General features: G+C 45.2%; 1 protein-coding gene across 1 annotated transcript; it reads right to left on the bottom strand.

Annotated features, from left to right (window-relative positions):
- Positions 1-1,422: 1,422 nt before the first annotated feature.
- Positions 1,423-8,184, bottom strand: PEBP1 (phosphatidylethanolamine binding protein 1). Its single transcript, XM_058531526.1, has 4 exons — positions 7,998-8,184; positions 6,190-6,299; positions 5,381-5,481; positions 1,423-2,414 (listed from the first exon to the last, which is right to left on the bottom strand). The coding sequence occupies exons 1-4, from the start codon at positions 8,130-8,132 to the stop codon at positions 2,197-2,199; spliced, it is 564 nt and encodes a 187-aa protein (XP_058387509.1). The 5' UTR covers positions 8,133-8,184; the 3' UTR covers positions 1,423-2,196.
- Between the last annotated feature and the right edge of the window lie 17,502 nt (positions 8,185-25,686).

Genomic DNA, 25,686 nt, shown 5'->3' with positions numbered 1-25,686 from the left:
TTGTTATGCAGAGCATGACTGTATACCCTTTGACATGATTATTTCAATGCTAGGAATTTACACACTAAATTACTTGCAAAAGCATTTTATACATGTAGAAAAATGTTTCCTGAAGCCCTGTTTATAATAGCCAATAACAGAAATAATCTAATCACAGTAGAGGACTGGACTGGTTAATTATGGAACATGCATAAAATAGAATACTTGTTCAAAATAATGATGTGAACTGTGGTCTGTTAGCTAAAGATCTATTACATGAAGGTACATTAGTTCGGGAAAAACAGAGCAGACCAGTGTATACCAGTGTGTATAAGAGCACTATAATTTTTAAAGGATAAATATGTACATATATGCTGATATGTATATTTACATTTGCTTCCAAAAGAAAACACACGAAACTAATTACAGAGGAGACTAGAAGGTGAAAGGCCTTTTCTTCCTATACTGTTTGCCTTGTCTAACCATGTGCATGTATTACTTTTTACATTTATTTTTAAGGTCAATAGCGTAGTTGTTTTCTTTATAATTCTTCTTTATATCATTTAAAAATTTAATTTTAAAACTCTAAAGTTAAAAATTATTCTCTACCTTATCTGCTTCCAGAGATTACGAGGCAGCATTTCCAAGTTTTTGCAGAGAACAAAGTACCACAGAGCAAGGTGGAGAAAGGCCAGCCTTGCTGAGCCCTGCCAGGCCTAACCTGGACCCCTTCTCCATCACAGACCAGGTCAGGGATACGGACCTTCAGACACTTCCTTTCCCTTCTTTTGGTACATGGAGTGGTGCGAAAGTAACCCCCCGCCACCTGGACCCCTGGTACCGCTGTTATGTGGATTACGAGCCAGAACAAGCCGAGGTGTGGGCTGTTTCTCAGTCCTTGTCACGGTTTCTGCAGACAACTACACCAAGGGGGAAGGTTCCAACCAGCTTCATCCTTTGGTAGAAATGACCACTTAGAAAAAGCAAAGGTGCTTTTTGGGCAAGAAGACTTTGCCTAAGTTTTGTGATTTTTTAAAAAAACCTCAAGTTTGAATGACTGCTCCTGCTGTAGTTTAACGGCCTATGTGTAAGCGTGGACCCTCGGTACGGCCCCTGAATCAAGTCCCAATTGAAACTGCTGGTAAAGGGGCAACTCCCCCTGAGAGGCTGTCTCTTTTTCTTTGGTGAGGAAGACTGTCCCTGAGCTAACATCTGTGCCCATATTCCTGTTTTGTTTATGGGACACTGCCACAGCATGGCTTGATGAGCGGTGTGTAGGTCCGAGCCTGGGATCTGAACCCGTGAACCCTGGGCCACTGAAGCACACAAACTTGACCGCTATGCCACCGGGCCAGCCCCAAGAGAGTGTCTCAACTTTCCATGTTTATGAAACCCCACACCCAATAGGGCAGAACATCTGGAGGTTGAGTGCAACACAAAGTGGTTATTTTTATTTTTATTCAACTACAAGTAAATAGCAGAATTAACACAACATTCAGCAACCCCAAACCGGCTTTTCTTACACCAATGAAGAGTGATCCATTTAACAGACCCGGACTTACGGATTTCTGATAACCTCTCATGCAGCCCTGCAGCTCATCTGGGTGGCCGTGCCTTAACAGCACAGCAACTCTCCCCATTGCTTTCTCCAGTACTGCTCTTTAAAGGAGCCAGAGCAGGACGACGACACCTAGAAACCAGCCTGAGACGTACCATGTTGGGGCTTGGTGGACACGCCAGCCTCTGGTTGTCCGTGTGGGACACAGCCCTGAAAACACGTCTCAGAAGATGCCATCGTGCACAATTCTGAACTCGGGCTCACCAGGGCAGAAGCAACGAATCTTTTTTTTTTTTTAACCTCCCTCACAGAGTCTCTGATGCTCTGCTCTATCACTGTAGACCTGGTCTTTTTAACTCAATTTTTTCTTCTTTAAGTTCTGGGTTGCTATTCTTATATTAACAATCTGATGACCCCATCATGGTGCCAAAATATCCCCCAAAATGGAGTTCAAATTTAATCAAAACATAAACCGGGGTGTGTGACCCCGTAGAATTACAAAGGATAGGCAGAAGGAAAAGTCACCCTAAACCACTATCTAATTGCTCAGGTCTCACCTGTGATAACGGGAGAAGGGAAGAGGAGAAATCCACATGCATCACTGAACTTGAGAATACTGCTTGGGACCTCTGGGATAGTTCCTGTCTCCCAACTTTCCCCTACTTCCCAGACAGCTGCTCATAGAGTTTGGGCACATAGTCATCCCATTCAGCCTGGTAACATGTGCCAGCCACCGGGGACCCAAGCTGGTACTTTTTGCGGAAAGACGCCACCTTGAATTTGCCACGGTGGTCTCCAGATCGGTTGCTGAGAATGGGTTCATCACACCTCAGCGGCTTGTCCTGCTCATAAACCAGCCAGACGTAGCGATGAAGGCCTGGAAGGAGAGGCAGGAGGGAAGATGTTCACACAGCTGGGCATATGAGACGGAGACATCACCCATTTTCATAGAACGTGCCAACCTGGAGGGACCCAGACCAGCCCATTTATAAGAGGGACACTGAAGACCTAGAGAGGTAGAATGAGTCAAGTCACTCACCTGCTGAAAATCACCCAAGAGCTCCTGCTGTAACTGGCACCAAGTCCTCACCCTGCATTAGGGACTCTAAGGACCTGCAGGACCTGGCCCTTGCCCACCCCCCTACCACTCTCTCCTCCTCATTCATCCCACGCCCGGCTTCCAGCCCATCTCCACTCTCCTATTTTACTTCTGTCCCAAGTAAAAATGCCCATTTTACTTCTGTCATAGTAACACTGGTACCTAAAATTCTTACTTTTTAATTTAATCTCCCCACTACAAAGAGAGCTCCAGGACCTACCCTAGTACCTGGTAAACAGGAGGTGCTAAAAAAAGCTATGAGAAATGGATGAAGGACACAGCAAATCGCTGACATGGTGCTCATCACACCACAATCAAGCCTACAAAGGCTAACGGAGAACATGACCCTTCTACCTCCAAAACTCACTTCCTTGGAAGACTGGAGACCTGCTTTGAAAGAAATGACCTAAACTCACTCTAACCAAGTAAGTCGCAAAGAATGTTTTAAAACTAGCCAGCATGCACCCTGTTAACCACGCAGCTTTCTACAAGCTCCAGTTAAGTGCTGGATACAAACAGGTACCACGAGCTGTTTTTTTTTTTTTTTTTTTTTGTGAGGAGGACTGGCCCTGAGCTGACATCCGATGCCGATCCTCCCCTTTTTTCTTGAGGAAGATTGGCCCTGGGCTAACATCCGCGCCCATCCTCCTCTGCTTTATGTGGGACGCCGCCACAGCATGGCTTAATAAGTGCTGCATCGGTGCACGCCCAGGATCCGAACCTGCGAATCCCGGGCCGCCACAGCGGAGCGCATGCACTTAACCCTTGCGCCACGGGGCCGGCCCCGAGCTGCTTTCAAAAAAGTCATTTCTTAAAAAGTTATTTAAATAATTGTATACACAAGTTCACTGCAGCATTGTTTGTAATAGCCAAAAGGTGGAAGTACTTCAAATGTTCACTGAGGGATGAATGGATAAACAAAATGTGGTCTATACATACAATGGAATACTATCCAGCCTTTAAAAAAGAAATCCTGTCACGTGCTACATGGATGACTCTTGATATGGATCTACATGGATCTCATACAGATCTGCTGAAGCTTGCATATGCTGCTGCTTAGAGTGTAAAAATTTTCAACCATTTTGGAAACTCTTGGGCAATTTCTATTTCTACTCCTAAGTATTTTCCCAAGAGAAAGGGAAACACATGCCCACGAAATTACAAGAGTGTGAAGAGCTGCTTTACTCATAATATCCAAACACTGGAAACCACCCAGAGGTCCACCCACAGAACGGCTAACAAACGGTGGTAGAGGCACACAATGGAATACGACGTACCAATAAAAAGGAAGGAACTACTAATACAAATCACAACATGGGTGAATCTCACAGGCATGACCCTGAGTGAAAGAGACCAGTCACCGAAAACAAACGCATACTGCATGATATCACGTATATGAATGCAAGAACAGCAGAAGTAACTTACGGAGCTAGGAGTCAGGACATGGTTAGCTGTGGGGAAATTGAACTTAAAAGATCACACAAGAACCTTCTAGGGTGCTGAAAATACCCTACAGCTTGTTTTCAAAGGAGCTTACAGGGTCACCTTCATGCATGACTCAATACTCACTGACTAAACAACTATGAATCTGGGTGTTTTATTCTATGTAAGTTATACCTTACTAAAAGAATATGGAAAAAAAAGCAAAAGAAAGAAGAGTGAGGTACGGTACTGAGGCTTTTTTTGTTAATGAGAACACAGCTCCTACTTGAGAGAATTGCTTTATTCTCACGTGTGTACTTCCCATAATTAAACTGCCTAATTTTATAACTGCCCTAGAGAACTTAATTGATCCCAGAGAAAGATGTCCCCTTACCTTCCTCTTAGGAATGCATGAGAGGGCTTGAAGCCGTCTGAAGCTTCTAGATATACAGATACAACATGAGTCTATGGCCAACTGTCCTTGCCAGGACCTTCCTGTACCTCTTCAGACTAACTCACGGCTGGATAATATGTACACAAGGCAGTACGCTGCCACGCTCCACCCACCACTCCTTCCTTGTTCCAGCAAATGGAAACATCCTGCAACACACAACAGGCAATAACACGGCATCTCCCACCATGAGCTCAGGCAGCACTTACCCAACTTGGAGAAGTTTCAATCTAGTATTCTCTTTCCCTCTCTCTCTCTCTCTCTCTCTCTATATAACATAAAAAATGCAATATGTGTATGTGTATCTTTAACATAGTTCTTAAAATCTTCCAAATCTTTTCAAGATACTAGGTTTTTGTGAGAAAGAGGGAGCTATAAAAAGATAAGCCAATTTTTTAGAATTAGTTTGGAAACTATGATCATTTCTGAGACCTCTCATGGGAACCAGAAACTCAAAGATCCCACATAGCAAAGGTTGAATATAGAACTTAAATGGTTTAACTGTGTTCAATCTATGTGCAGCCCCCTGGGAAGCCATTCCAACCACTCTGCAACACTGCCTCCTTGGTGTCTTCTCACCGACTCCTCCGCTTATAAAGGCCTAGCGGCTAAGAGGCAATGCTGACGGAGGGGCCACTCTGACCAGAACCCAAGCTTCTAGCCATCTGACACTACCGCAGGTCTCAATGTCTCTGACAGGCAACTGCCTTGGAGGTGAACTGTGCTGCCTGAACTCCGCACTAGGGTAAGGGCTCTCATAAACAAAAGAATAAAGCTCTAAGAGCCAGAATAAAATTTGCAGCGCTTTAGGCCAATCCTGATGTGCACCCAGGCTCCCCTCCCACCTCCTCCAAAAGCAGCCTTTACTAACCTGTGCCCTTGGGAGGCCCAGAGCCCACATAATCAGAAAGGACCGTGCCACTGCTGATGTCATTGCCCTTCATGTTGACCACCAGAAAATGGTGCCATTCCCTGCGAGGAGGAACACAGGATGGTCAATACCATGGGAAATCAGTATGCACTCACTGCAATCAGCAAATGTGTATGCAGCACGTGCTCTGTGCCAGGATGCAGCGATGAATAAGACAGTTCTGCTTTCTTGGGCAGCGCAAACGTCATGTGTCTGCAGAAGAGAAGACCCAACACCTCCCTCCCTCCCTCTGAGACTCTCTAGGGCAGGGGCCTGCAAACTTTTTCTGGAAAGGACCAGACAATAAATGTTTTAGGCTGTGCAGTTCAGACTGTCTCTTTCACAACTACTCAGCTCTGTGGCTGTAGTGTGAAAGCAGCCATAGATAAGACATAAATAAGTTATCATGACTGTGTTTCAATAAAACTTTATTTATGGACACCGAAATTTGAATTTCATGTAATTTTCACAGGTCACAAAGTATTATTCTCCTTTCAGTTTTTTCCCAATCGTTAAAAAATGTAAAAACCATTCTCAGTTCACGAGGCTGTACAAAAACAGGCCTCGGGCAGATCTGGCTCTCGGCTGCAGTTTCTAGACTCTGCTCTAGGAAGTGAAGGGGAGGGAAATGCACACTCTGGCTTAAGCACAGATGTGAACATCCCAAACTGGGTCTACTTCTAGCACAGAACATCCAGTGAGTGACACAGTGCGAGAAGTTCCAGGTCATATGTGAATGACCCGCTGTTCCCCAACTTTCCCCAACTCGCCTGTATTTGGGGTCCTTCCGGCTGGGAGCATCCGGGTCTGTCATGACCAAGGTGTAGAGTTTACCTGGATCAAGGCCATCCCAGGCAATGCTGGTGGGCCGGTTCTTAACCTGCAGGAAGGAACCAGTTTGGAGTTAAAAAGTCAGAAATGCTGAAGAAGCCAACTCTTTCTTTGACCTCAGGTTCCTCAAAGGTAAAACAGAGTAATTTGTTTTTTTTTTTTTTGGTGACGAAGATCAGCCATAGCTAACATCAGATCCCAACCCTCCACTTTTTTTTTTTTGCTGAGAAGATTTGCCCTGGGCTAACATCCGTGCCCATCTTCCTCTACGCCATGTGGGACCCCGCCACAGCACGGCTTGACAAGCCGTGCTTCCGTGCGTACCCAGGATCCAGGCCTGTGAACCCCGGGCTGCCGCAGCAGAGCGCAGGCACTTAAGCGCTTGCGCCACCAGGCCGGCCCCCAGGGTAATTATTAATAAAAGCTAAAGTGTATTGACTCTCCTAAGAGCCAGGAGCTAAAGTCTGACATACGTTATTTATTTTAGTCCCAACAGCACTGTAAGGCTGGTATCCTGGCATGTTATTAACAGAAAGAGGTGGGGTCAGGATCCCGAAGCCGGTGGCGAGCCCTCTCAACTACAACTTTACACTGTCTGGAATGGGAGGGTCTCCAGATTTGGTGACCAGGAGGGTACCCGGGGCCTGTTCAAGTGGAATCTGAATTAATGGGGCTTTTAAAAGTGCACAGGAGATGCGAGAGCCCAGGTGGCCAGGCATGGACAGTGAGTCTGGGAAAAGGAAGGCTGAGAGACGGGCACTTCGCAGTAGTCCCCCCTCATCCGCGGTTTTGCTTTCCTCGGTTTTAGCCACCCCTAGTTAACCGCGTTCTGAAAATACTAAATGGAAAATTCCAGAAATAAATAATTCATAAGTGCGCCCTTCGGAGCCGCGTGATGAAATCTTGTGCCAGCCCGCTCCCCCTGCTGGGGACATGAATCATTCCTTTGTCCAGCGCATCCACACCGTATACGATACCTGCCCCTTAGTTAGGGGAAAAACATACACACAGGGTTCCGTGCCATGCATTCCAAGCACCCATCGGGAATCATGGAACGTACTATTCCCTCCAGGTAAGGGGGGGGCTACTGTATATTTAAACATCCAAAACAATGAACTCTGTCAACAGGCAAAGCAATAAACCATGAGGGCAGTTTATTCACACCGCCGCCCCGGAGCTCCACGACGGTGTCAGGCTCTCTCGCGTCTCCTCTTTGAGCAACCAGGCCCTGGTCTGCTGCCCTGGCCTCAGCCATGGGCGTCAGAGGCCAAAGCGCTGCCCTCGAACCTTCCGGACGCAGAACGCACTTAATCTCTTGACTCTCTCGACCGCCGTACCAAGGGAGGAACCGCTGAGCACCGCTGTTCACCCATTACATAACGCGTCACATGCCCTCGGGTGGCGCTTCTGCGCCGCAAACTGAGGCCTGAAACGCTGACACCGAGCGCAGGCGCCGGGGGCGTGGGGCGGCCACGGCTCCCTTCTTCCCGGGCACGGCCCCCTCCCCGCCCCGCGGGCCCGGCCGTTTCCGGGCCTAGGCCCTGCCCGCGCCTGCGAGTCCCCGAAAGCGGCTCAACCTCCGCCGCAGGCCGAGCCCCGCCCACCACGTGCAGGTTCCCGGGGCTCGGCGGGACCTCAGGCCTGCGGCGCGGGCCCCGCGACGCCCTTCCGTCGGCGGATCGGGCGCACGGAGGCCGGGGCGCCCCTCCCCCCTCCGCCGGGTCCCCGCCCCGCCGGCCTCGGGTACCTGGGTGGGCGTCAGCACTTTGCCCAGCTCGTCGATCTCTGCCCCGGCGTATTTGACCTGCAGCGGGTGCTGCGGCTTCTCGTCCACTTCCTGCAGGCTCAAGGGCCCGGACCACTTGCTGAGGTCCACCGGCATGGCGGGGGCGAGCGGGGCGGGCAGCCGGGAGAGCAGATGGAGACCGGCAGCTCGCACGCAGCTCGCACTCCGAGCGCGCAGAAACTGCCCAGAGGTGGCGCGAGCGCAGCCGCCAGGGGCGCGCACGCGCCCGAGCCGCCGCCCCGCCCCGCCCCTCTCCTCCAATCACCGGCGACGCAGGCAAATTCTGCCCTCTGATTGGTCGAGCTGGCACTTCAGGTTCAGTGCAGCGGGCTTTGCTTTTCTGCTTGCACCGTGGGAAGCGTGAAGCTTCTCGCCGCCGAGTAACCCCGAGCTGTGGCTCCGCGTGCGAGACTGTCGTTGCAAGAAATGCGGTTGAGCTCCCTTTGATTTTTTTTTTAACCTTTTTACATGATTCCTTTCTCCACTTTCTCAATTCAGAAATGGTAAGGCCTTGCTTTTCTCTTGCGCTGCTTAAAACAAGCCCGATTGTCCTCGCCTCCCTGTACTTTCGCGCATGCTCACTAGTTTTGGTAACTGGCCTGGTAAGAGGGCCTGAGCGCAACTTTTGAGCATTTTTCTCAACGGACAAATATATTTGCACATATATTTGATCCCGCTGCCCCCCACTTGGTCCAAACAAGATTCCTGAGAATTTTTTTTTTGAGAACTTATTTTTTTAGAACATAATTATTTCTATTTTGCTGACCAAGTGGCTCTGCCTCTACCAAAACTGCTCTCACTGTGGCCACCCGATGCCTTCTTTTTGCTAAATATAATGGGCAGTATTTAATAGTCCTTATCTGATTTGACTTCAGGACACTGATATCTCCTCCCAGGGAATAGAAAGTTGCGTTTATTTCTTATTAGGAAATAATATAAGTGCCTTGGAGCAAATTCAGAGAAGAAACCCAAAGAAGGAAATAAAAATCGTTTCTATTCCGGTACTTGTGTATAAACATCAGTAACAATTTGGAGTATACCTTTCAAATTTTAAAACTATGAGTATAGATAATTTTGTTCTGTTTCTTCACAAAAAAATTCATTAAACTCTACTATTATAGAATATCTATATCAAAAATAGATCATTATTTTAATGGCTTATTCTACTCTAGATGCACCACAATTACTCAACGAACTTCCTAACGTTGGACATTTATGCTGTTTTGTTGTTTTTCCTTTTACAAATATCACTGAAATGAAGATCCTTATACATATATATTAAACACTTGGTGAATAGTTTTAGGAAAATTTTGTTAGGGGTTTGCTAGGTCAAGCAATGTGTACTTGAAAGGAAGGAATCACAGCTAGTTAAGTGTCTAGTTAAGTCCAGACTGGAAGCAACGACTTCAGTGACTAAGCACTGATAGGATTATTGGTTCTTTCCATCATTTGTTCTATATAAATGCATTTTGAGAACCTTGAAAGCAAAAGGAGAAACAGTCCCTGCCCTCATGGAGCGTAGCAGTGGAGAGAGACATTAATCAAATGCCATTCAACAAACATAAAATTATAAACTGTGATAAGTGCCAGGGAGAGAAGACAGGCCCAGATTGTGGGTGAGCATCTGAATAGGTTCTGCAGCTAATTCCCTGTGTGACCTCAGAAAAGCCACCTGCAGGCACAGCCAGGACGCTGTGAGAAGATAAGTGATGAATGCAAAACCTCTTGGGGAAGATGGAAAGAAATTGCAGATATTTCTGCTCCTGGCTATTCTTGCCCCCTCCCTACCCAACAAGCCAGTGGTCACCAGGCCTATAAACTCAACCTCCTTAGAGCCCTTCCTATGGGTCCACTTCCTCCCCTCATCATAACAACCCTGGTGTCACTCTCCTGGCCTACCGCCTCAAGTCTTCCTCCCTTCTAGCCCATCCTCCTGTCCACGTTCATCTTTCTCAGATGTACATCAGTTCAATCCACACCTCATCCCCCTTTCCCTAAAGCTCTCTGTGGCCCCCCTTTCCCTCAGGATGAAGTCCAGACTCTTAATAGGCCCCTGTAGACTTGTCCCACCTCCTTGCCTCTTCCTCCTTGCATTCTTCGCTCCAAATACTCTGAATTTGTTTCAGTTCCAACTTGTCTTTCTACCCCTGGGCCTTTGCTCATGCTGTTCCCTCCTCCTGGAACACTTTTCCCTCATTACCCTCCCCCTCAAGCCTCACTGTACTCTTGTCCTGGCTCACCTTTACTAATCTTAAACATCACTTCCACCTTCTCCCACCCATCAAGACTAGGGGAAATGCCCTGATCTCTGCATCCACACCCCTTCTGTCCTTTCTCTTTCCTAACATTCAGAGCATTTAGGATTACTCGTTTATCATCGGAACCACACCATCACCCACTTGAATATAAACTCCGTGAGGGTTATCTCTCTTGTTCACTGGTCTTATCCCCAGCACTTAAAATAGTGCCTGACATACTTGGTACATAATATAATCATTATTATTATTATTATAAGAAAATAAGTGAGTTTAAAAAAATCATCTGGTTGGTTTCTGGTTCAGATCACTAAATATTTCTAATAAAATATCACATTCAGAAAAGGCCATTCAACCATAATTCTGGTATCAACAGCACCTCCGTCATGAGCAGCAGTTGGAGAAATCAGCACCTTTCCTCTCACTGTTTATATTAAACAGCTCTCATTAAATGCTCATGAGATAGAGACTAGTGCCACTCCACAAGCCGTGTGTTAACAAAAGACAACTGTTTGGTTCGATGAGATGGTTGCACCTTCATAGAAAATGCTTCTATGCTTCATAGAGTATAGAAAATGCTCAGAAAGAGATTTTTAAAACTTGCTTTAAGCTATTCTCTGGGACTTGAAGCACAGATGCTCACTGGAAGTTTAAGAGATGGGAACTACTCTCTGGAGTGCCTACTGGGTGCAAAGTGCTTAACGTGCTCTAGCTCCCCCCACGGTCCTGCGTGTTATTCTCCTTGCTTTATAGATAAGGTAATGGAGGCTCATGGAGTGATTGGGAGTGACCATCTGCATCTAGAAGCACTTCCACTAAAACAAAGATTGGAACCTACCAAACCATATTAACTGGGCGCCTACTGTGTGCAGGTCATTATGCTCCAATAATGACCACTCCCATTTACCGAGTGCATGCTATATGCAGGTCAGTGCATTCCAATGATGACCATACCATTCACCAAGCACCTACTGTATGTATGCTCCAATGACAACAATTACCATTTACTGAGCACCTACCGTGTGCAGGTCAGAGTGCTCCAGTGAGGATGTCAGCCATTTACTGACTGTTACCACTACCACGTGCCAGGCCCTGACTGAAGGCCTTGACGCCCAGCATTTCATTTCATCCTCATACCAACCCAATGGGGGAGGTACTGCTATCATCCCCGTTCCATAGATAGATAAACCGAGGCTTGGAAAGGTGTAAGTGACAAAGCAGGATGGAAGCAGGCCTGGCTGCAAAGGCCAGACACACAGTTCTCCCACATGCTCTACCTAGGCGTGCTGGGCATAGAGGTGGGGCAGGCGTGATCTCTGCCCTCCAGAGAGCTTTCTCTAGTGAGAGTGTTATACTGTAAGTCACTATGAAGACCCCACATGGCAACCTGAGAATGCAGCTCTTAGATCTCACTGCTGGGAGAGAAATTGGCCAGGCCTCCAGCTGCTGGGCTGTGCTTTGGGGCTAAGGTCATGCCTGGCAGGCTGCCCCCAGCCGGTGATTGAGCTCGGCAGGGACACTAAGGCAAAGCTGGGTGACCCTGGGCTCCTCTGTAGTCAGGACGGGCTTGCCTGCTTTCCTTGGAACCACACCCCAGGCTAAGATGCTTCCCTCTCACCTGCACGTGCCGGATGCTCTCCCAGCCTCTCCCCATTCCCTCCCATTTTGTCTTGCAGCCATTTCCCTAAGAAAGTCCTTGCACATCTAACCCCATCTCGTCATCAGCTTCTCAGACAACCAAGAGTGACACTCCCAAGTTTAAGAGACCGTGTGAGGACTACCTGGAGTGGAAACAAGCAGGGGGTGCTGGGGTGCTGGGCTTGGCCAGTGGGCAGACTGGGTTTGCTGGAATGGGGTGTTTAGGTAGGGGCAAATGGATGACGTAGCAATAAGGCTAAATAAGGCGGAAGGGAGGATCCTTTTATTTTTTTCAACTTATAAAAAGTTTAAAAATTTCTTCAATATACAAATAATCAGCCACATAGCATAATCTCAGGGCACGGGTGTGGGAGTCAGAATGCATTCACATTCCAAATCCATCACCCAGGACCTATGAAATCTTGGGCAGGTGTGGCAGGCAGAAGAATGGCCTCTCAAAGATGTCCACATCCTAATCCCCAGAGTCTGTGAATATATTACATTACACGGCAAAGGGGAATGATGGGTGCAGATGGAATTACGTTTGCTGATCAGCTGACCTTAAAATCAGGAGATTATCCTGGATTACCTGGATGGGCCCAATGTAATCACAAAGATCCTTAAATGGGGAAGAGGAAGGCAGGATTGTCAGAACCAGAGTGATGCAATGTGAGAAGGACTTAACCAGCCATTGCTGGCTTTGAAGATGGAGGACGGGGGCCGTAAGCCAAAGAATGCAGGCAGCCTCTAGAAGCTGGACAAGGCAGGGAAACGGATTCCCTCTAGAGCCTCCATGAGGAATGCAGCCCTGCTGACACCTTGATTTTAGCCCAGTGAAACCCACTCCAGACTTCTGACCTCCAGAACTGCAAGGTAATAAATTTGTGTTGTGTTAAGCCGCTAAGTTTTTGGTCATTTTTTACAGCAGCCATAGGAAACTAACACAGCATATGGCTTAGCCTCTCTAAGCCTCAGTTCCTCCTCTCTAAAATGGGTTTACCAACACCCCTGAAATGATCATTGTGAGGACTAACTGAAACATAGCCTGGCACCTCCAAGTGGGAAGCTATTACTATTACTATATGTTCATTATATAAAAACTCATATATAAGCAAACAAAATTAATTAACCAATTAAGTAAAGACCTTTAGTAATCCTGCCACCCAAAAGTAATGATCATCTTGCTGTATTTCCTCCCAGACTTCCTTCTGTGTATATAAATGTGAATATGCATATATGAAAGTATGTATTCAATATGAATTGGGTCAAATTAGACATACATGCTGTTGTGTAATTTGCCTTTCTTCACTTCCTCCTGTCATGTCTATAAATAAATTACGACAGCAACATTCTTAATGGCTGCACAGGATTCTGTTGTATGGATTGTCACTTGTTTACAAACACAATCCCCATTTGGGAACATTTAACGCATTCTCACTCTTATGGTCTAGAAGTTTCTCTGCAATATGTATCCTTTTGTGCATGTATGTGGTTTTCTGTTAGTTTGTTTTCTCCTTAGGATAAAATCCTAGGAGTGGGTCAAAGAACATTTATGTTTTAAATTTGGGATACCATTGTGGGGGATGAGAATTTGCATTCCAAAATGTGTCTCTTTGGCTTGATTATTTTTAAAAACAAAAGACTCTGAGGGGCCGGCCCCATGGTGTAGTGGTTAAGTTTGGCATGCTCCTCTTCGATGGCCTGGGCACATGGGTTTGTATCCCGGGCCTGGACCTACACCACTCGTCAGCCATGCTGTGGCAGCGACCCACATATAAAGTGGAGGAAGACTGGCACAGATGTTAGCTCAGGGCTAATCTTCCTCAGCAAAAAAAAAAAAAAAAAAAAAACCTCAAAGAAACTTTGACCTTCCCCCTAACTGCCTAAAAGAATTAAAGATAGAAGCCCTGTTCCAGGAAGGAGTTAACTCCATAAGATAACTATAGTATGTTATAAACTAGGTGTGATAGACAGGGAGGAACCTAACAAGGGCTTTTTAATCAAAGTCCTCTCCATCTCTCGTTGTCTTTGCAAGACACAGCCAACATTTGTTTATCAAACATTTCCGTTTCCGTCTCCATGTGAATTGCCTTCCTCCTCTTTGAAGTCCCAAACCACTACCCTCAACATCCTCCTTTGTCTTAGCTGAAGATGGTGTTTAAGGTGGTGGCTTCCACCATTTGGGGGAATTATTCAGTTTTCCTGGCAGTCTCCCATGTATACATGTTATTAAATGTGTTTGATTTTCTCCTGTTATTCTGTCTCCTGTCAAATTTAATTCTTGGAGCAGCCAGAAGAACCGAGACAGTAGAACAGTTCTTCCCTTCACACCATATTTCAAGTTGGGTGGGGCCTCGTGGATGATTGATTTTTAGGCCAAAAGGAAACCTACCCTCTCATTTGTTTTCAAATATTTCTATCTCCACAAAATTTTATTTTCATGTGTCTAACAATATATGTAGAATATATGGTCCACATAAGAATACATATAGGGGCCAGCCCAGTGGCATAGTGGTTAAGTTTGGCACTCTGCTGTGGCAGCCTAGGGTTCGCGGGATCAGATCCCAGGTGCAAACCTACACACCGCTTATCAAGCCATGCTGTGGTGGTGTCCCACATACAAAATAGAGGGAGACTGGCACAGATGTTAGCTCAGGTACAGTCTTCCTCAGGCAAAAAGAGGAAGGTTGGCAACAGATGTTAGCTCAGAGCCAATCTTCCTCACCAAAAAAAAAAAAGAATACATATATACTTCTTCATTATCTCTCATTTAATATTCTATTTTGAACATTTTCTGATATTAAACACATTTCAAAAAAATTGTTTTTTATAATGACTTCCTAATACGATGGCATCGTGAATTATTTAATTATGCATTTGTTCTTAGACATTGAGACAGTTTCTCATTTAGCCCCTCACTTGACAGTTGAGGAAACTGAAGTTCAGAAAGCCTCAGGGACTTGCCAAAGGCCGACAACCAGCTGAGAAGAGGGCCTGTTTGGTCTGTGGTGAGACGCGTCTGCAGAGTTGGGAGCAGGTCTGGGCAGAGGCAGGGCACCCAAGAGACAGCTGCTGCCAGCCAGAGCGGAGGAGCCAGGCGCTCCTGCGAATGTCTACGGAAAGCCTCGTTTTTATCCAGAAACCAAGAAGTGCCCTAAAAATCCAGGTAAAGACCCAACCCTGGGGGAGCTTAGGGGGCTCCTGCCATAGAGTAAATGCTCGATATTTACTGATTACTCAGAGCACTGTCCATGTATTAAAGGAGGTGGGGAAAGCATTTTTAAAAAGAAAGATAAGGGCCGGCCCCGTGGCTTAGCGGTTAAGTGCACGCGCTCCGCTGCTGGTGGCCCGGGGTTCGGATCCCGGGCGCGCACCGACGCACCGCTTCTCCGGCCATGCTGAGGCCGCGTCCCACATACAGCAACTAGAAGGATGTGCAGCTATGACATACAACTATCTACTGGGGCTTTGGAGGGAAAAAATAAATAAATAAAATCTTTAAAAAAAAAAAAGAAAGATTAAAAAAAAGAAACGTATTTATTGACACACATCTACTAGATCCTTGCCTTTCCGGATTGTAATTTGTCTGCGTGTGTGTCTAGGCAGAGCTTCTGGAGGTGCTGCTGTGGGTAGATTCGAATGAATGAACATGTGAAACCACAGGTTGTTTTATTGGCTGAGTGAGGGGAGGAAAGTCACTGATGTGGTTATTCAGTGGAATCGCTTCTTCCCAGTTTTACTCGTTGTGCTTCTGCTGGAGAAAGTGTGTCATAAGGGAGGCCTGGACAAAAATAAAGCTCCATCCTGTGGCCACAGTTTTAGTTCAGAAACTGTTGTCGAGGCCATGCCAGTGATTTGGCATTGTGACTCCAGGGGACCCGGGTGCTGGCTGCTGGCCAAGGATCTGGACTGAGACGTTGTTCTGGAAATTGACCTCCAGCTGGTCTCCAGGTTTCTTCTTGTTAGACGTTTTATATTGAGATTTTTGCTTTTCCTCTATGAGAATTTCAAAGCATTTTAAAATAACCTTTAGGGCCCGCCCTGTGGCTTAGCGGTTGGGTGCGCGCACTCTGCTGCTGGTGGCCCGGGTTCGGATCCCGGGCACGCACTGACGCACCGCTTCTCCGGCCATGCTGAGGCCGCGTCCCACATACAGCAACTAGAAGGATGTGCAGCTATGACATACAACTATCTACTGGGGCTTTGGGGGAAAATAAATAAATAAATAAAATAACCTTTATATTCTCACTGGCATCTTCTGCATAAAATTTTTTTAGGAAAGAGGCGGAAAATTAATTTTAAAAACAAGCAAATTCTAATTCTTCAAAAAATTAAAAATAGAATTACCATATGATCCAGCAATCCCACTTCTGGATATATGTCCAAAAGAATTGAAAGCAGAGTCTCAAAGAGATATTTGCATGTCACGTTCATTGCAGCATTATTCACAACAGCCAAGAGGTAGAAGCAACCCAAGTGTCCATTGATGGATTAATGGATAAATAAAATGTCATTCATATATATACAATGGAATATTATTCAGCCTTTAAAAAGAAGGAACTCTTGTCACGTGCTACAACATGGATGACCCTTGAGGACATTATGCTAAGTGAAATAAACTAGTCACAAAAGGACAAATACTATATGATTCCACTTATATCTACAGTAATTGGGGCCGGCCCCATGGCGTAGCGGTTAGGTGTGCATGCTGCCCTGCTGGCAGCCCGGGTTCGGATCCCAGGCATGCACCGACGCACTGCTTGTCAGGCTGTGCTGTGGTGGCGTCACACACAAACTGGAGGAAGATGGGCACGGATGTTAGCTCAGGGCCAGCCTTCCTCAGCAAAAAGAGGAGGATTGGCAGGGATGTTAGCTCAGGGCTGATCTTCCTCAGCAAATAAAAATAAAAATAAAAAATAAAGTAGTCAAATTCCTAGAGACAGAAAGTAGATGGTGGTTGCCAGGGGCTGGGGGGAGGAGGGAATGGAGAATTGTTGTTTAGTATGGAATTTCTTAATTTTTATTTATTTATTTTTCCCCCAAAGCCCCAGTAGATAGTTGTATGTCATAGCTGCACATCTTTCTAGTTGCTGTATGTGGGACGCAGCCTCGGCATGGCCAGAAAAGTGGTGGTCGGTGCGCTCCTGGGATCCAAACCCGGGCCGCCAGCAGCGGAACGCGCACACTCAACCGCTAAGCCACGGGGCCGGCCGAGTATGGAGTTTCAATGTTGCAAGATGAAAAAGTTCCGGAGATTTGTTGTACAACAATGTGAATGTATTTAATGCCACAGAACTGTACACTTAAAAATGGTTAAGATGGTAAATTTCATGTTATGTGTCTTTTACCACAATTAAACATAAAAAAATAAAATAAAAATCGAGCAAATTCTAGTATATACATACAATGGAATATCATTCAACCCATAAACACGAATGAAGTTCTGATACATGCTATAACATAGATGAACCTTGAAAATATTGTGCTGAGTGAAAGAAGTCAGACACAAAAGGTCACATATTTTGTGACTCCACTTATATGAAATATCCAGAATAGGTAACTCCTCAGACACAGAATGCAGACTGGTGGTCACTAGGAGTGGGAGGAGCAGGGAATGGGCAGCAACTGCTTAATGGGCATACGGTCTTATTCTGAGGTGATGAAAATATTCTGGAACTAAACAGAGTTGGTTGTTGTACAACATTGTGAATGTACTAAATGCCACTGCGTTGTTCACTTTATTTATTTATTTTATTTTTATTTTTTTATTTTTTTTGTGAGGAAGATCAGCCCTGAGCTAACATCCATGCCAATCCTCCTCTTTTTGCTGAGGAAGACCGGCCCTGAGCTAACATCTATTGCCAATCCTCCTCCTTTTTCTCCTCAAAGCCCCAGTAGATAGTTGTATGTCATAGTTGCACATCCTTCTAGTTGCTGTATGTGGGACGCGGCCTCAGCGTGGCTGGAAAAGTGGTGCATCGCTGCGGGATCCGAACCCGGGCCGCCAGTAGTGGAGTGTGCACACTTAACCGCTAAGCCACGGGGCTGGCCCCCATTGTTCACTTTAAAATGGTTAATTTTATGTTATGTGAATCTCACTTCAATTAAAAAAATGAAGCAAATTCTAGAAGTCACCTGAAAATGAAATGTGTTTGTAGGCTCAGCGGTGTTTGCAGGATTACTCAACAAACAGCACATGGTTTTAGAGGCTGAGAAACAGAAATGGACAGATGAATGGGTGTAGACATTGGTGTTGCTTTTGCCAGCATCCATTTCTCTTTCTTCAATTAACAGCACCCCACTTTTCCTTTGAGGAACCACTCCTCTGTCACTCTCAGTTCTTGTGGTTTAGGTGGGGCTCCAGGGATGGTCACATGACCTGAGGCTGGCCAATCAAAGCATTGCATCCCTCTGGCCTAGCCATTGGTTCAGGGATGCACAGGTGAACCACGCCAGGCCAAGGAGACTCAGCACTGGGACCTAGATGGGAAGCACTGGGAAGAGAAAATCTCTCTTCCAGCCAGTGCTGCTGAGAGAGCATGTCAGCCTGGAGCTGCTGGTGGCCATCTTGCCACTGGGACTGAAGAGGCTACTGAGAATGGAGCCAACACTGAGGAAAGTAGCTCTGAGAGAGAGAGAGAGTCATCAGGACATAATGACATTGACACTGTTTGCCCCCGGATGGAGCCAAGCATGAAGGAAGAAGGGTAGCCTTGGACTTTTCAGATACATGAGCCAGCAAATTCCATTTTGGAATTGCCTGTGTAAGCTGGATATTCTTCACTTGCAAAAGAAAGAGTCCTTGGTTAATGCAAATGACCTGCTCATAGAAAGGAGCCAGAAAGTGAAACAGGTCTCCCAAATCAGGCTAAAAGTCAGTGAAGCCTCATTCATTCAGACTTTAGTACTATCAAATTAGTGATTATTCAAACCAGAATCTTTACCATCTTCAGGAAAAATGGCTTGCCTTGTGTCTTAGACAAGACAAGCCACAGAATGCCTGCCATGCCCACAGCCCCTAGGAAGCCCTCGTGAGTCCACCCCAAACCCACCTGCCAGCCAATCCACAGGCTTGTCAAACCACCTATGAAACAGCCTGGCTCAACAAGATGACCTGGACCAATCAGATTTGACCTCTTGAATCTGCACTAGTATATAAGGAGAAACAGGGAAGTGTAAATGGTGGGAGCTAATGCACACAGAGAGTGCAGAAGGGCCATTAGGAGTCTTGGGCAGGCTGGAAATCACACAACAATTGATGATGTTCACACAACGACGAAATCGCCTAATGATGCATTTCTCAGAATGTATCCCCGTCGTTAAGCAACACGGACTGTAGTTCGGATATGGGGATGTCAGTGGGTCATTGGCTTCGGAACCATCTGGATCCACAGGCTTAAGTGGTGCCATAAGCATCTCTCTCCCTCCTATTTCTCAGCTTTGTTTGCCTCTGGGCTAACTTCAATCTCAAGCAGACTCTCCCTTTATGTTGCCAGATAGCCACTGTGGTCAGCAGCTTCTAAGATGGCCCCAGTGATCCCCACCTCCTGGTATTCATGGCCTTATGTAATCCCTTCCCTTGAGTAACCACTTCTAACCCATAAAATATGACAATGTTAATGGGATGCCACTTCTGGGATTTGGTTACATAAGATTGTGACTTACATCTTGCTAGCATAGGCTCTCTATCGCCCTCTCAGCTTGCGGGCTTCATGAAACAAGCTGCCATGTGGAAAGGCTCATACAGCCAGGAACTGAAGGCGGCCTCTAGCCAACAGCCAGTGAGGATCTGAGGCCCTTGGTCCAATACCCCTCAAGGAACCGAAACCTGCCAACCACCACCAAGTGAAGTTGGAAGTGGACTGTTGCCCAGTCAAAACTTTAGATGAGCGAGGTGTCCAGCTCCTAGTTAAAAACCTATGTGTGACTCCTCAGGCCTGCCCCTGGGCAATTACAAAGGCTTTACTGGCAGGCCTCGCAGGAGAAAGCTCCTCCTCACATCAGACTGCGTTCCTAGCCCCAGCTCCTTCTTTCCTGGGTCTCTCTATCTGAGGCCTTGGGCAGAAGCCTCTTCAGGCACCTCTGCCAAGGCCTCCTTATGGGGGAGGAGGGGGAAACCTTGAAGACGCTTTTCCCCCACTCTGACTCAGCACTCAGTACTTTTCCACTCTGAGCCCTCCTCCCTCGTCCCCTGCAGCCCTCCCGCACCCAAACTCCAGGTTTATAAAACTGCTGGAGCCTTTCGTTTGGGGCTCCCTCAACAGTGAGTGGCCCCCAAGTCTGCACTGATGCCCCTGCGCCTCAACCAGTGCGCTGGTCCACGGGGAAAAGTGCAGCAGGGAGAGTAGGCACTTTCTCCGGGTTTGGCCTCTTACTTATACCATTGCAGCAAGTGACTGAAGGCTTGACTCTTTTGTTTTTGGCTTGTCGCTTTATTTGCTACTCGGACACCTGACAGTTCAGTGCTCCCTCCCAGCTCGACTGTGCTCCTGACAATGAGACCCCAGTCCTGGCCAACACCTTGATTCCAGTCTCTTGAGAGACCCTGAGGCAGAACACCCAGCTCTGTCACGCCCAAGCCCCCATCCATTGAAATTGTGAGATAATACATGTGCGCGTTTTAAGCCACAAAAATTTGTGGTGATTTGTTAGGCAGCAATAGATGGCCAGTAAATAATAGCCACCAATAGCTTCGGGCCTGCATGCATTCAGGTTAGCAACCCCAGCAGAAAAAAGGCTTCTACTGCCCAACGCCTCCAGCAAAACGCAGGGACTGCCTCTCACTAATCCAGACTGGGTCGTGTGCCCAACGCTAATCGACTCTATAATGCTGTCCATGCCTGGGTCCTCCTCCACCCCCTTAGCTCCATCCCAATCATGTTTTCTTAGAGTTGGAGAGGGGCAGCTCACGAAAGGAAAATAATTGTGCTGATTCCAGAAAGAAGAGAAATAGAGGCAGGGAAGGCAAAAGCAAAAGATATCCTTTACAAGTCGCAAATGAGTAATGTACAAATCTTCACAGAGATCCTGGTAACCAGCTCACGAGAGCAACTCGTAAGCACCGTGTCAGTGCGTGCCTTGAACGAGTACACAGCTAAAACTAATTACATATGATATTGGCCACTTTATTAGACTCCATCTCTACTTATCAAAATGTTATGAGCTTACTAGAAATTTCTGCATGCTCCGGAAATTAAGAAACTGTTATTTATTAAAAACACACTAACCTAGAGCTTATGTTGACTTCCCCAACTTGTTTGCACTAGTAAGGTTTTGCTGTAATTAACATTGGTCCAGAAGTCCAAGGAAAGTGAACAAAGAGATTAGATAACAAAAGTATATCAAGCCATTTCCCTGTAGTTGAGTCAAAGCCCTAGAAAGGCAAATGTCACATACACAGAAACATATATTTTTTTCATGTTAATCTGTTTTGCCATCAGATAAACCCAGTCAGAGTTGCTAGTTGCTTTAAACACAAGGATGTCGATGACTTGAGGGGTTATTTGCACTTTTTATGGTGGGAGGAGGGGTTGAGTTAGAGAGATGGAAGCTACGTCAGTGAAATGCAGCATCTTATTCCCCTTTATAGTGAGCTGAGATGTAAAATCGTAATCGAGGGGTGTCATGGGAACCCGAGAAAAACAGCACACCTTATCTTATGTAGAAGTTAGGGTCCAATGTCAGTGTGTAAGGCCAAAGGTACGTGTAGTCCCCCAAATTACTTAAATTGTAGTAAACAAGTTTAAAAAGTAAATTTCTTCTTAAGTAAACTTAAATTTGTCTCTCTCTCTTCTAAGTGAATATAATGGAATTCACGTGGTCATATATGAAGATGATGTGCCTCCATTGCACAGTAAAAAATATCTGAAATAGTCTGCAGATGGGATATGGGTAACATAAGGAACATTTCTTCATACACAGGCAAGAAAGGTCTCCCTAGTTTGAACACGCAGATATCTCAGATATTAAAAAATGTAATGTAGAATTGGATCAGCCACATGGGCACACTGAGCTAATGAAGGCCCCCTCCTACTTCAATACTAGAAATACTAGAAAAAGAAATTAACAACAAAAAAAATTAAATACATAGCAAAGCTTGGAAAGAAAAAGGAAATTCCCAGGTTCCAAAAATAAAGAAAGCACCCATAGCCAGCGTGGTTAAGTACATGAGCTGCCACTGCAGTGGCCCGTGGCGGGTATCAGACAGGAATACAGGTCCTCGTGGCTGGGAGCGATTGAGCCTGGGCAAGGCAGAGTGCTGACATGAGACCTCATCATGAAGCCAGGACCCTGGTAGGGTTGCCACCTCCACGAGAAGAGGACCATGGAAGCTCTGCCCACTGGCCCAGGGAAGGGTCAAGGAAGGAATCCTGTCTTTACCTGGAACTCTGGGTGGAGAAAGAAGTCCTTTATAAGAACTCAGAACCTAAAGTCTTTACCAAATATGGAGGTAGAGTCCAAAGGAACTCCATTCACATAATGTAGGAATCCTAAGCTGATAATTAACAGAAAAAAAGTTCTAGCCTTATGAAACCTTGGAACCTTAGGCAGGAGGACATGCTAAACAACCCTTGAGGGACACTTCCACACCCAGACATCAAGGAACTCCCTAAGGACTCACAAGAAAATAATCCTCCACAATCAAGACAGTGAGAGGATAGCATCTAAAGAACTTGGGAACAATCCATAAGAACTAATGGAACAATATGAAGAAAACTGGTGAAAAAGTGTATTTTAATGATTTAAGAAATAAAAGAAAGAATAGAAACAATAATGGATTATCAGAACTTTTTGGAGAAAGGGAGAAAATGTGAAATAAATATAGAAATAAAAAAAATTTGTCCAGGCTGGCCTAGTGGCATAGTGGTTAAGTTCGTGCACTCCACTTTGGCAGCCTAGGGTTTGCAGGTTTGAATCCTGGGCACAGACCTATACACCGCTCATCAAGCCATGTTTGGCAGCATCCCATATACAAAATAGAGAAAGATGGGCATAGATGTTAGCTCAGAGCTAATCTTCTTCAGCAAAAAGAGGAGGATTGGCAACAGATGTTAGCTTAGAGCCAATCTTCCTCATCAAAAAAAAAAAACTCTTTGAAATTAAAAACTCAATTGGTGGGTAGCAGATTAGAAATAGCTAAAGTGAGAATTAGTGAACAGGAAGAAGTGCTGACGAAGTTACAGGAGTAACACCTAGATTACAAAAACAATGAAATATATAAAAGAGAGGTTAAGAGACATAGAAGATAGAATAAGAATGCCTATTATATGTCTAGTAAGGGAAAATGAGAGAGGTAATGACTGAGCCACTTTCTAGAGTTGGAAAAGACACAGATCTTCTGACTAAAGAGCACACAAAGCTTTGGACACGATAGATAACAGCAGGCACACTTGAGGGCACGGATATTTCTCCCCAAAACAGGATATACGTGCCTGAAGGAAGGAGACGCCAGAAGTCACGGAGAACAAAGAAACTGGTAAACATGTGGGTAAATATAAATGCACACTGATTGTAAAAAGCAATAATAGGATGCTCACGGGGAGGACAGGGATCGTGGTCAACTCTAGAGCAGCACCTTCCCATAGAGATAAAAGGGGAGTCACATCTATAACTTAAAATTTTCAAATAGCCACATTCAAAAAGTAAAAAGAAACAGGTAAAATTAATTTTGATACAATATTTTATTTCATCCAATGGATCTGAAACATCACCATTTTCACCATGTAATCAGGTTCAAGCTGGCATGATAACAAGGAAAGTGGGCTTTGAAGCCACTTCTCTTTTAAATCTCAAGTATCTAACTTTGGGAAGGATGGGGGGAAACGCTCAACTCACACACTGTTGGAAGGAGTAGACAGTGGCATAGCCTTTTTGGACGGCAATTGGGTGGGATCTATGAAAATTTCAAACATGCACGTTTTTTTACCCAGTAATACTTCCGCTGAGAATGTGTCCTCCAGGAAATCTCATGACGTTCACAAAGCACTGGAGTGTCCAGTACTTTGTAGTTTGTGATAGTGCAAAAGAGAAAACAATTTAAGTGCCCGTCAAGCAGGAGACTAAATGAATTATGATGAACCTATGCTATGGCATATGGGGCATAAAAGGCATAAGCTAGATTTAAATGTAATGACATGGAGAGGACCCCAAAATATGCTAAGTGAAAAACAGAGTGACATCAGTGAAAATGGTGGTGTAAGGACCTCTGAAAATTCACTGTGTTGAAGATGTGCCCCAACTTGTACACAGAGCCCCTCAGCAAAGCCTGGACTTATCAGTTCCAGGAGGTTAAGGGAAACTCATCTATTCATTAGCTGACCACAAGCAGAGACTTTAGTGGCTGCACATGACAAAGAATATGGACTTAATAGGATTCGTTCAGAGAAGTCACCAAATAAACTACTACTTCAACAAACTCTGGGAGTGGTGAGGATCTGATTTCCAGCATTGTCACATATTATTAAGACGTTCAGTTTTCAACAAAAAAATTATGAAATATGCAAAGAAACGAGAAAGTATGGCCCATGCACAGGAAAAACAATCAATCAATGTAAATGGCCTCTGAGGAAGTCCAGATAGTGGATTTACTAGGCAAAGATTTTAAATCAGCTATTTTAAATATGTTCAAAGAACTAAAGAAAACCAAGCATATGGAAAGATGCTCCACATCACAAATCATTAGAGAAATGCAAAGCAAAACACAAGGAGATATCACCTCACACCCATTTAGGATGGCTACTCCAAAAAAACCCAGAAGATAGCAAATGTTGGCAATGATGTGGAGAAATTGGAACCCTTATGCACTGTTGGTGGGACTGCAAAATGGTGCAATCACTGTGAAAAACAGTACGGCAGCTCCTCAAAAAATTAAAAATAGTAGAACTACCATATGATCTGGTAATCCCACTTCTGGGTATATATCCAAAGGATTTGAGAGCAGAGTCTCGACAAGATATTTGCACACCCATGTTCATAGCAGCATTATTCACAGTAGCCAAGAGGTGGAAGCAACCCAAATGTCCATTGATAGATGAACGGAAAACAAAACGTGGTGCATATTTGTGATGGAATATTATTTAGCCTTAAAAAAGAAGGAAATTCTGTCACATGCTATGACATGGATGAACCTTGCGGACATTATGCTAAGTGAAATATGCCAGTCACAAAAAGATAACTACCGTATGATTCCACTTATATGAGGTACCTAAAGCAGTCAAATTCATAGAACCAGAAAGTAGAATGGTGGTGACCAGAGGCTGGAGGGAGAAGGAAATGGAGAGTAGTTGTTTAATGGGTATAGAGTTTCAGTTTGTTTTGTTTTGTGTTTCTTTTTGCAGAGAAGGAATCAGTCTGAGCTAACATCTGTTGCCAATCTTCCTGTTTTTTTTTCTTCTCCCCAAAGCCCCCAGTGCATGGTTGTATATCCTAGTTGTGAGTTTCAGTTTTGCAAGATGAAAAAGTTGCACAACAATGTGAATACACTTAACACTACTGAATTGTATACTTAAAAATAGTTAAGATGGTAAATTTTATGTTGTATGTTTTTTACTACAATTAAAAAAAATTTTTAATGAAAAAAAAAGAAATGAAGTACTGATATGTGCATGCTACGACATGGATGAATCTTGAAAACGTTATGTTAAGCGAAAGAAGCCAGACACAAAAGGCCACAGGTTGTATGATTCCATTTATAAGAAATATTCAGAATAGGCAAATCCATAGAGACAAAAAGTAGATTAGGAGTTGCCAGAGGCTGG

Source organism: Diceros bicornis, chromosome 35 (genome assembly GCF_020826845.1).
Source record: "Diceros bicornis minor isolate mBicDic1 chromosome 35, mDicBic1.mat.cur, whole genome shotgun sequence".
NCBI lineage: Eukaryota > Metazoa > Chordata > Mammalia > Perissodactyla > Rhinocerotidae > Diceros > Diceros bicornis.
This window is presented reverse-complemented; position numbering and strand designations above follow the sequence as displayed.

Excerpts from the sequence above, each read along its gene's own strand:
- PEBP1 (XM_058531526.1), bottom strand. The coding sequence starts at position 8,132 with ATGCCGGTGGACCTCAGCAAGTGGTCCGGGCCCTTGAGCCTGCAGGAA. Across the intron at positions 6,300-7,997 it reads AAGTGCTGACGCCCACCCAG|GTTAAGAACCGGCCCACCAG; the intron begins GTACCCGAGGCC and ends TCCTTCCTGCAG. Across the intron at positions 2,415-5,380 it reads TGGGCCTCCCAAGGGCACAG|GCCTTCATCGCTACGTCTGG; the intron begins GTTAGTAAAGGC and ends CTCTCCTTCCAG.